The sequence below is a fragment of the Monopterus albus genome, unplaced genomic scaffold, assembly GCF_001952655.1.
Source record: "Monopterus albus unplaced genomic scaffold, M_albus_1.0 scaffold184.1, whole genome shotgun sequence".
In the NCBI taxonomy this organism is placed as follows: Eukaryota; Metazoa; Chordata; class Actinopteri; order Synbranchiformes; family Synbranchidae; genus Monopterus; species Monopterus albus.
In genome coordinates this window covers 438677-450930 of record NW_018128064.1, presented here as the reverse complement: position 1 = coordinate 450930, position 12254 = coordinate 438677, and the positions used below count along the sequence as shown (strand labels likewise).

General features: G+C 39.9%; 1 protein-coding gene across 1 annotated transcript in view; it reads left to right on the top strand.

Moving 5' to 3' along the window:
- LOC109969861 (probable phospholipid-transporting ATPase IF) overlaps positions 1-12254 on the top strand; it is a gene marked incomplete at its 3' end in the record, with an annotated part of 49153 nt that overhangs the window by 11787 nt on the left and 25112 nt on the right. The window contains exons 6-22 of the mRNA XM_020617044.1: positions 249-377; positions 1391-1494; positions 2836-2883; positions 3394-3458; positions 3927-4008; positions 4104-4254; positions 4989-5186; positions 5533-5691; positions 5938-6125; positions 7311-7379; positions 7731-7804; positions 8357-8460; positions 9542-9723; positions 10931-11134; positions 11369-11522; positions 11630-11732; positions 11838-11983. Of these exons, the coding sequence (XP_020472700.1) occupies positions 249-377; positions 1391-1494; positions 2836-2883; positions 3394-3458; positions 3927-4008; positions 4104-4254; positions 4989-5186; positions 5533-5691; positions 5938-6125; positions 7311-7379; positions 7731-7804; positions 8357-8460; positions 9542-9723; positions 10931-11134; positions 11369-11522; positions 11630-11732; positions 11838-11983 (2160 nt within the window). The remainder of the gene's footprint in view (positions 1-248; positions 378-1390; positions 1495-2835; positions 2884-3393; positions 3459-3926; positions 4009-4103; positions 4255-4988; positions 5187-5532; positions 5692-5937; positions 6126-7310; positions 7380-7730; positions 7805-8356; positions 8461-9541; positions 9724-10930; positions 11135-11368; positions 11523-11629; positions 11733-11837; positions 11984-12254) is intronic.

Sequence of the window (12254 nt, the reverse complement as noted above, 5' to 3'; positions counted from 1 at the left end):
CTGTTACCACTTCTGCCACTGATGAGGTCTGTTTCTTTTTGGCTAGTGTGCACAAATCCTCAGACGTCAAGCTTCAGACACACTGTAACTAGTGTGTCTGTCAACGAGACGCCACCTAAATGACGCATCTCTTAGTCAAACAGTAAATCAGCCTCTCAAGCTTTTCAAGTATGCTTGATATTTGTTGACCCAGCCTACAGTCAGGATAACTTCCTGCTAACGGTGTGTTTTTCTGCCTGTCCAACTAGGTTGGGGACATTGTTCGCGTGGCTAAAGATGAGACATTCCCAGCTGACCTGGTATTGCTGTCGTCAGACCGTGCAGACGGCACCTGTCACATCACCACAACCAGCCTTGATGGGGAGACCAACCTTAAGGTCTGTGTGAGTGTGTTGGCTGTGATGTGTCTGATTTGTGGAGTGAAAACCTCTAACAGACAGGCTGTTACTGTGCCCTGTGTAGTTTTTGTTCTTTCTGCAAAACAGGTAGTGCACTGTACATCATACTCATTCATGTGTCAGTGTTCAGACTGACTTACTGCCCTACTAGAAAAAGCACAGCCAGGGGTGCAGTGGGGCTCCAGCCAAACCAGGCAGGGTCATACAGCATAATGCAGAGCTGACCACTAAAAAAAGTTCAGCGAGGCTCCACTTTTGCTGCAGTGCAACATGACATCATCTGGCAAGGTGCTGCATGGGCCAGGCGCACCTTCCTAGTGGATTACTTTGTAACTGAATGCCATCTTCATTCTGTATAACTTGCAATCATTGTGACTTTCTAGAGTTTTAAAATAATTTCTATGAACCCTTTATGCTGTGTTTCAACATCTTATAAGCCTTTAAAGGGACATTCTGTCACTCCTACTGCACTTTCCATATCCTATTTATTTCTCACACCAGTACCTTGAACAGCATGCCTTCAACAATACTGCGTGTTTAACGTGGCCATTTTTAATGTGTGACCCTGCTTATACTGTACACCAGATGCCATTTGGCATTTGAAAAACTTTAAATGATTACACACTTTTGAATCAGTTTGAGTAGATGGATATACAAATACAGTGTTTCTTCTTTGATTCAAATATTATTCAAATGAACCTGTCCACTGCTGCAATCCACCGTGTTGTCTAACCCACACATTCACCGTAGCCTGACATTGCCCCTCCTTCGTATGGCCATGTTAGAGCAGCAGCAACTGACTGGGCCGGTTATTTTGTCAATAGAAATGTTTCTGTTCTCACACTTGATCCATTTGTCCACGAGTTCTTCTCACTGTGTTTTGTATAAGGTTTTTCTGCAAACTGAAAACGTATTTTTGTTTCATTATAAACTGTTTCTTAACTTTCATCAGTTTTGAACTGTATTTGTGTGTTGTGGTTGTCTGTTTATAGACCCACTACTCTGTGGCAGAGACCTCAGTGTGTCAGTCGGTGTCCCAGCTGGAGGCTCTGCAGGCTGTGGTGGAGTGCCAGCAACCAGAAGCTGACCTGTACAGGTAACCTGCACCTGTGTGTGTACACATAAATTAAGATTCTGCCTTTGGAACCCACATATAGAAAGAATTTTGTGTGTGTATGTACTTTGTATGGCCAGCAGTGTGAGACCGGTTTCAAATTTAGACCATGGGATTGAGGACATTTTGGCTCGTCCTCACCTTCTCAGACGCCTTCAGAGGGCTGTTTGAGGGTCAGGACTTAAGGTTAGAATTAGGTTTAGGTGAAGGGTTGTTTTAGTTGTGATGCTTACGGTTAGGTTAGGTTAGGTTAGGGAATGCATTATGTCATTTAATGTCCTCACAAAGATAGCTATAAACGTATCCTTTTTTTAACAACTGTTACACTGTAAGTATAGATAAGTCAGTTTGCTTATTTCATTTTCTGGGATCCCCTGAAGAACAGATGGAAGTCTTCAGACCCACTTTAAAAACCACTATGATTAATGCATTGTAGAAATATCCTGCCAGAGAGGTTATTAAATGGATGATGGGGTGAGACAGCTTCATCACCTCTTCAACAGCGTCTCTTCCTCTTGACTGTCTCAGCTGGCTGCCTTAGGATCGATCAGAGTATTTTTAGATCAGGCAGTTTGTTTCAGCAGCAGTTTTCTCCCTTCTCCTTCTCTCGGTCACTCGCTGTCTCTCTCTCTCTCTCAACTCTCACTGTGTTTAAATGCCTTTAACTAACCCAGCTATTGCCAGCTTTCAGTAGTGATCTGATTTGTTCAAAATCATGTCAACAAAAAACCCAGTTTCCTTATTCAGTATAAGAGACTATGACAAATCTCATTAGAATCCTGCCAGAAGACACTGGTTATGCTGTATTTACTTTACTTATGTGCAGGAGCATCACTGCAGTGCAACAGGATAAAACAGAAGGTCTGGTTGTAATTTATCCTTGTTCATAGTAAGTTAATCCATCTAAATGTATCTCTCTCCCTTAATGAATAAAAATTTTCACACTTGAAGAAAAGCTGTTCACTACAGATCTCGGTTTCTAAGTGTGCTGTCAGCCTAAGAGGGTTATTTACTAAACCCGCTGCAAATCACCATCAAATGTACAAAATATTGCGGCACGGCAGTTTTTCAGTATAGTGGCATATTTATCAACACTGACGATGTAAATGAGCACAGCTGCAGCGGTGTTAACCTGAATACAGAGAGTCACTGAACTAATTCATTTAAAATATGTTGGAGGAGATGGAGGGAGAAATATCATTACTGACCAGATGCAAATAAACATAGGCTTCACAGGAACATGGTTGTTTAAGTGCCTGGTTTCTTTTGTGTGTGTGAATCACTCAGAGTCTACTCAACTGAGATGCCTTTTGTGTTTTCTAGGTTTGTTGGCCGGCTTATGGTGACTCAGCATGGGGAGGAGATAGTCAGGTGAGACCAGTTTTGCTGGTTTGGCTAAAAATTTAATTTGTAATTATACAGTATTTGTTCAACTCCAGCTAAAGACACTGAAACAATATAAGTAGCCAAAACATTTTTAAATATACATCCTGGTTAAAACAGCAGCAGAGAGAGCCCCATAGTACTGTAAGCGGAGATACCAATGTAGTACCAACAACTAAAAAAGGGGATGGTGAAACATGAAAGCGTGTCTCTGTGAAATGTGTTTTTCATGCATTTTGAAGATAATCAAGTGCTTTCTGTCCTATTTGAAAGCCCTAGATAATGTTAGAAAATCACCAAGCATTACTCTGAAGGTTGTCACCAAAAGAGAAGCAATGTGTTACTAAATGAAAAAGAATAATTACATTTACAGAAGATGAATGAGCCTCAGGCTCTTTTGATTATTAGGACTTTTTTTTAGTTCTTATTGTACCAACATCATGTAATAACATCCGTCTTCCTCTCTATTAATGTGATTTTTGTTTTCTTTTATGTCAGATCTCTGGGTCCAGTGAATCTGCTGCTACGAGGAGCACGGCTGAAAAATACCAAAGAGATTTTTGGTGAGTCTGTTCATTGAGAATCAAAAGAAAAGGTCATGTAAAACTAAAACCTCCATCTGAGACCGAAGCAGCTAGAGGAGTCAATTTTTCTTATAATAAGATATTCGTAGTCAAATTGCGAGAGAACGAATGGAAAAAATGTAGCTGCTGAAGAGCAGGTTGCTTCTGAAATGCTTCCAGTGGATACTGGAAGATTAATGGCCACATCGCAGCTGTGACACAAGCCAAGCTCAGTGAACAATTATGGCTGAGGTCTGATTATGTTAATTGAATGCTGTTAATTGTTTTATTTGAATGCTTCACTAGTGTGTGTAGGAATTGTTTGTCAGAGCCAAGAATCTAACACGAATACATGAATAATTGTGGTGCCGTATGCTGTCATTACTTTATGCACAAGTTGATCAATGGTCTAAAGGGCTAATGTCCTACCAGCCTGGCATTATACTCTAACCAGCTGTGCTATTGCAGGTGTCGCAGTGTACACAGGGATGGAGTCCAAGATGGCCCTTAACTATAAGTGCAAGTCCCAGAAGCGCTCTGCAGTGGAGAAGTGAGCACTTTCTGTGTCTGTCAGAGTAGGCAGCGTATTGCGGTTTTAAATATATGCTCATTCTGCATTCTTCTAAAAATATTTTCCTTTGTCAGGTCCATGAATACCTTCCTAATCATCTACCTGGGTATCTTGCTGTTTGAGGCTGTCCTCAGCACCATCCTGAAGTATGCCTGGCAGGGTGAGAACAAATGGGATGAGCCGTTCTACAACCAAAAGACTGAACAAGAGAGAAACAGCAGTCCGGTTAGTGTGCCTCACTTTAAGTGTCAGAGGAATGCATTCTTATTGTTTTTTTTTTGTTTGGTTGTTTTGCAAGTATTGCGAGGTATCAGTATTCCATTCCTCTTTCTTTTTACCTCTGTGCAATCTCTGATAGTGTTCTTTCTTTCTACTTTAACAGAAGGGCCTTTTCTCTCTGCAGATAGAAATTAAAAGACTTAAGGCTGGCACACGCTACAGGATAATTAAGCAGATTTAGTGTCCGATTTGCCCCTCCCAATGACTCAATGCTGGTCAGATTATCGGTCCAAATGATGTTATGACATGATCTTATTGCTCTGGACTGGCACAGAGTCTGTCATAAATATCATAACTATCAAACATGTTTGATATTTACGATTTGAAGCCCTGTAGTTTGAAGGGACAGCAATGGAATATTGGAACTGAAACAGCAATAGCCAGTCAGAGCAAGCTGATGGGGATGCATAACATTAGGCTAACTTTAGCTAGCCATTAGCTCAAACTAGCCTGAAGTCAGCAGCTGCGTTTATCTAATGTCACTCACCTCCAGTTTCTTCTGTAGGACTTTTTTTTTTGGCCTTTTCAGCATATAAACAGTGCTAAATGCTGGCTGCTGTCCATTTGTTTCACTGAAGTGTAGTTCAGACTGGCTTATCTTGTTTCACTATTTATTTTTTTGTTGTTGTGTTGCCTTTGTCTTGTTCCTTCTAATGAAATTTGCTCTTACCTTCCTTTAGATCTTGAAGTTCATCTCAGACTTCTTGGCATTTCTGGTCCTCTATAATTTCATCATCCCCATCTCACTCTATGTTACTGTGGAGATGCAGAAATTCCTGGGCTCCTTTTGCATTGGCTGGGATTTGGACCTTTATCACGAGGAAAGTAACCAAAAAGCTCAGGTCAACACCTCTGACCTCAACGAGGAGCTAGGGCAGGTATGGCAAGAGAGCACACGTGCACACGCACTCACTTTCATATGCACAAAATATATTTCTTTTTTTTTTTTATGAGTATTGTGTACAGTAAAAAAGGAATATACAGTACTGCATACTTGAATTTTTTAATGAATGTATTTTTGTATAGTTAAATATTAGAATAATATAATAAAAGCCTGTTTACATATGTCTAAAGGCAGACGTTTATTCATATTTCAGGTGTTTATGATTATTGAGCACACAATGTTATTCTAATAGCATGAGAGGAAACGTTTCTTCCTCACCTTTAGTAATATTCAAACATGTGCATGTTTGTTTCTATTTCTTACATGTTTGTGTTTCCCAGGTGGAGTACGTGTTTACTGATAAGACTGGTACGTTAACAGAAAACGAGATGCATTTCCGTGAGTGTTCAATCAATGGAACCAAGTACCGGGAGGTTAATGGCAAACTGGTACCAGAGGGAATGACTGATGATTCACCAGACAGCGCTACACCTCAGCTGGTAACTCACATATATACTGTACACATTACATTCATTTACATACATATATACAGTTCTTATTTCTGACAGCAAATGCACAAAATGTTCAAATTCGTTCACTCTGCCTTAGCTAAATGTTGCTCTGTGTAAGTCAAGTGACTGAATCATCATTTATGTTTGCAGTAACATATAGTATGTCACGGTTTGCATAGGAATGTATGTAGTTTCTTATTCTCTTATCCTTCTCTTTTTTTTCTGTCCTGTCAGGTTGCTGAGGACCTGTTGTTTCTCAAGGCGGTGTCATTGTGTCACACTGTTCAGATCAGCTACGACCAGCCAGACTGCCTGGTTGGTGGTGGAGACCCATTCTCCCATGCAAATGGTTTCTCATCCAATCACATGGAGTACTATGCCTCTTCACCGGATGAGAAAGCTTTAGTAGAGGCAACAAAGAGGTGAGGTTATATTCGCACTTGTTCAAGAGATCCCTCCCCTTCTGTAGGTTTCATGTAGTTCATCAGTTGAAATTTGAATGGAATGTAGAAATACAGTAGTCAACAAAATTTGAAGTTGAGCAACGGTGCAGATAAAAGAAAAAAGTGAAAAAATAACAACGACACATACCTTTTTGTCTGTTGCGGTGTCATACTTCCATATGGCCTTGTAGTTTAACCAGATTGCATGGGTGTGTGACTGTTACAACACAGGATGCGTGCAGGTTCCCAGGTGATGCAGACCCAAATTTGCAAAAAGCTGTTTGTTACAGGTGATGTCCAGGTCAGGCTACTCTGCTGTAGGTGGAAGAGAAGAAAAGCGCTTTAGTGAAACCAAAAGCCATCGGTCATAATGGCTGTTTTGTGACCATTGCACGAATATAAATCCTCGCTGTTGAATGAGCTTAAATTCTGCATCTGTCAGCTGCTGAGGGACACTGTAAAATGCTTGTGGCGTTTGGACTACCAGCAGAAAAAAGAGGCACTTTTTCTTATTTGTCGCACATTTTACTGTCATAGAGATATACAGCAGACAAAATTTTATGTCTACTAGAGTGTGGTTAAAAAACCCTCAAGCAGGTTTATGAGAAAAATGGCTCCAAAAGAGGAAAATTAGTAGATATTGAACCCGATTCTACCACACCACTTTGATAAAGGATCCATTCAGTTCTACAAGAAAACAATGGAGAATTTCCAACTAAAACAGTAGCTGTATAGCACCCATCTAAATTGTAAAGCTGTAGCATTTTACAAAACTTTCAGGATTCATGGTGCATGAAGTCAGTAATCAAACCATCTAATTAAATTATGTAGAATAATGAGGGGCTGAACCCTGTGCCTCCATGCTCTGTTGCGCCATACACAGTAGATCTGTGTGGAATCAATCTTTGTTTGCCTGTTTTACTTTAGGATGCCCCTTCTCCGTTTTCCCACAGTACAAACATGCTATAATAATTGTTGGCACGAGCCCTCAGTGGCTGTGAAGAAGATTAGTAACTGGATGAATGAATTACTGATCGAATGGCCTGAGAGGAGCGCCATAGCGAAAAGCTTTTGCCCGCTTACCCTTTAAATTTTCTAAATTCCAGTTTAAATGTTCACCTAGAATTCCATCTTTAATGTTTTTGTGTTTTGTTTTTTCTCCAGGATTGGAGTGGCCTTCATTTGCAGAAGTGGCAATACCATGGAAATCAAAACATTTGGCAAGTCAGAGAAGTACGTCTGACTCTGTACATCACTAAAATCACAAACATTCACATCTATTTATTTTGCTTCATGACATCACTTGCATAGAAGGTGGAAATATAATCACTGAATATTAATTGAGGCTTAATCTCAGTTGAACTGTTTTACAAATTGAAGCTATTACACTCCTGTTTTTAGTAGTTAAGGTACAAGACTGTGGGATGAAGTGGCCAGTGTTCATACTTAAAGAATTTCTAGAATTTGAATTTACTCTAATATACAACATGGAATCTAGGCGGTGTTCAAAAAATGATTGGCAACTACCTCCTGTGTGTTAAGAAAGACTTCAAGTTAAAGTTACCACACTCTCTTCTCTCTCAGGTATAAGCTGCTTCATGTATTAGAGTTTGATGCTGACCGCAGAAGGATGAGCGTCATACTACAGACTCCCTCAGGTAACAACAGTGATCTACTACACTGTATTTGTTGCAGTGGTAAATGGAGTGCATTTACAGTATATGGCACATTTAGTCCTCCATTTTTTTTACCTTATTTTATTGGCAAAATATTGACAAACAGCTAATTATGAAAGCTTGACATCAGAAAAAATAATCATACCATTAGAAGGTTTGGGAAAAAAGGACAAATCATAAGGTTAACTAGATAAGCTAGCTTTAGTTTAATAATATCAGAATGAGAATCAGCTTTATTGGCCAGGTGTGCTGGACACACGAGGAATTTGACTTTGGTACATCGGCTCACAATACATATCCTTATGTAAGCCAATAGCAAAGGGCAAGTAAACAATATAAGGCTGAGAGAACAGAAGTAAAGAGGTAATGTGCAAACAAGCAAAGGAAGGTTAGAAAGAGTGGATATAAACGTGTCAATTTTTTGCATGAGTTAGTTCTGTAGAAATGCAGAGAATTTGTATTTGATTTCACAAGGCCTTTTTATGTAAATCTACTACTTTCCCTGCACCTTTTCTTGTTGTCTTGACTTTCAAGGAGGCAAAGTCCTGTTCACCAAAGGCGCAGAGTCGGCCATCTTGCCTTTAACTACCAGTGGTGAGATAGAAAAGACGAGACTGCATGTTGATGAGTTTGCCTTGGTAAGGAATAATCCCTTCCAAAAAAAATTTGAAATGCACTTCTTGTTTCCCAGAAACTTATACTATCACTACTGTTTTATACATGCATTTGGTGGGTAGCGGTCAGCAAAAATCCTAAGTTCAGAATCAGAATCAGCTTTATTGGCCAGGTGTGTTGTACACACAAGGAATTTGACTCTGGGATCATATCAATGTGGCATCCATAACAAAACTACACTTTCCAGCAACTGCTCTGGTTTTTGACTTTATTGTAATCAGAAAATAGTACTTTGTGTAAATGTGCAGGCAGACTGGAGCCACAGAGGTTATGCAGGCATACCCCCTACACCATCCTATTCTTTTACATTAAGTGTACTTTTTACCATGCTGACTCACAAACTATCTGTGACATAGTCTAGATAGTTTAGGCAAAATGGCTATAGATACTCATGTTTTCCCCAAGCAGAACGGCAGAAAAGCAGATGCTGTGCACACTGAATAAATTCACTTCAGTTAACAGTATCCTCTGAAACATTATGTAACTTTATGATGAAAATTTCAAATACCTGACTCTGAAATGCCTCTTGATCCACATGTGTTTTTGGGTCTGACATTTCCTAGCATTGTAGTTATTACTTTTTCCTTGCCACTCTCTGTTTCTATTAGATTGTAAATTCTTGGTGTGAATAGACACACGCGCGCGCGCACACACACATACACACACACACACACACACTGATCTCCAGCCCTTATATCACGTCATTGGACATCAGTACCCACATGCCTGTGCTCTGGACGAGGCTGATTTGTGGTCGTCCACCTTTCAGGCAGCTTCAGTGATTTAAATCCAAGCTTTGATCATTTGTTTTTCTGTTCTTTCTCTTTGCTCCCTTTTCTATTTCCTTTTCTGTCCACACCTTCTCCACTTCCTCATGTTCACCCTTTCTTTTTTCACAAACATATTAATATTTTCATATTTATTTATCATTCTCATGCTTTCTTTATGTTTTTCCTTGTTCTTTTCATGCCATTTTTCATGAGTTCTCTCTTGTTTCTTGTGTTTTTTCTATGCCCATCTCCCACCCTCTTCCTCCCATCATAGAAAGGTTTGAGGACCCTGGTGGTAGCATGTCGCCACTTCAGCCCAGAGGAGTACATTGATGTGGACAAGCGTCTGATCAGTGCCCGCACGGCGCTGCAGCAGAGGGAGGAGAAACTGCAGGAGGCCTTCAGCTACATCGAGAGAGACCTGCAGCTCCTGGGAGCCACAGGGGTGGAAGACAAGTATGGAAACTTACAAAAAACTGGAAAATATTAGTAGAAATTGGTATATTGACGTTGTCCCTTACAAAAATTGTAATTCATCCTAAATGCATACAGTATGTCCATGATTTGTAAGTCTTTCACATCAGGAAGAGATTCAGTTTATCAGTAGATTGCAAACAGAAAGCAGTAGCACACAGAAGACTTTGCTGTGTTTAGCATGTACAGTCTCTGTCAACAGATACATACATAGCAAGTAGTTGACTCTTAATCAACTGGCTTTTGAAACATTTGAGGTAGGCTATCATCCTGAACTCATTTGACCGGTCCAGTTATAGTGATGTTCAGCTTGCAGTCTGATCTAAAATTCGGCAGCATGTAAATACCATATACTGTAGTTTACTTGTTAACTGTTGGTCTAATGGTCGGTCAGTCCAAAACATCTCAGCTATCTATTGGATGGATTATCATACAGTTTGGTATAGACATTCATGATCGTCAAATTAATTTATTTCTGAGCTTGGCCGTATGATCCATAATGATGACATTCTCAGAGTTAGGGAAGTAAAAAATATATAACCAAAGTAATATGTTAAACATTGTTGAAGCAATTTGAATTAAACAGATTTTTGACATTAAAGAAGAACTCAGGCATTATAAAACAGCTGAAAACAGAAATACAGACAAAGTGGGAGGGACAATCTCCAACTAACAAAAAGTGTATAGTCAGCAGGGAGCTGGAGGCATCACCTGCCTGAGCCTCTGGAAAAGAATGTTTGCAACCACACACCATATGCCCATCACACAAGTCTCTCACTTCACCCACTTTGTTTATTTCTCCTCTTTTTGTTGTATCTGGATGGAAATCCTCCATAGGCACACATGGTCACAATCATAGGGTCTCTTCTGTTACAAGCCTAAAATTAAATGTACCTATGTTTTAAGGCTAATATAAATAGTATAATCCTGAAAGGAATGGTGATACTTGGATCATATTTACTGTTGATTAACCTCTTTAGGAATATTAACTGTATTCATAAATAGGACAAACATTCTAAACAAAATCAGTCCTGACCAATTTGAGAGCAATAGTTGTACTAAATAATGAACACTAGTTTGCTAAATTTTCGTTTAGTTCATGCTACATGGGGATCAACAAAAAGCTTTGCAAATACAGTTTATGTTAACAGCAAATTGTCTTTACTCTCTCTTCTTTTTTCTCCCTTAGACTTCAAGACAAAGTCCAGGAGACCATTGAGGCTCTGAGGCTAGCTGGGATCAAAGTGTGGGTGCTGACAGGGGACAAACATGAGACAGCAGTCAGTGTCAGCCTGTCCTGTGGTCACTTTCACAGAACCATGAACATCCTGGAGCTCCTGCAGCAGCGCTCTGACAACGAGTGTGCTGAGCAGCTCCGCAGACTGGCCAGAAGGTAGGTGTGTGTGTGTGTGTGTGTGTGTGTGATTCTTCTTTTAAATGGTAGAGAATTGTGAATCTTGATTTGCTGATACCATTAAAGCTCTTGAGTGTTAAATGTTATTCTATTCATATTTAAATCAAGAGTACCAGGTAATGTCTAGATAAGTTCAGGGTTGCAGTACATGTATGAAAGGGGCTACATTCTGTTTTTGTCTTTTTCTGACTTTTTCTCTCTGTTTGTCCCCAGAATAAAGGAGGACCATGTCATACAGCACGGCCTGGTTGTGGATGGAGCCAGTCTATCTTGGGCATTGAGAGAGCATGAGAAACTATTTATGGAAGTGTGTAAAAACTGTTCTGCTGTGCTGTGCTGTCGCATGGCCCCACTGCAGAAAGCGAAGGTACCAGTGCTTTGTCATACACACGCCACCTTACAGACTTGTTGGAGAGTCTGACCTTCACTAGACAATCTCAGCGCACATGTGACTGTTAACTTTGTTCTGTCCAGGTGGTTCGTCTTATAAAAACATCTCCAGAAAAACCCATCACCTTGGCTGTTGGGGATGGAGCCAATGATGTCAGTATGATACAAGAAGCCCATGTCGGCATAGGTGAGCAATCAACACACACCATAAACACACATTATGGTCTCAGGTTGACAATATTTTTACTCTGCAGTGACGTTTCCAATCCACTTTGTTTGCATGTGTCTGCAGGTATCATGGGGAAGGAGGGTCGTCAGGCCGTGAGGAACAGTGACTATGCAATTGCCAGGTTCAAGTTCCTGGCTAAACTACTACTGGTCCACGGTCACTTCTACTACATTCGAATAGCTATGCTTGTACAGTACTTTTTCTACAAGGTATGAAATTTCATTTACATTTTTTAATTCAGTTGCTAAAAACAAGGGTTTTTTCGTGCTACAAAGTGCTGATTTTCAGTTTTTGCTTATTGAAGTCAACCCCTTGATGGCCCTGGAGGTGGTTTTGATTTATTTGATGTATTTATTCTTTCAAGCATGTAAAGACAGTTGATATGTCAACACACATAATTTTACACATATCCAACAAATGCTAATCCAAAATCAATTTGCTTATACCTATTACATGCTTGAATGGATTAGGAAGAAGTCA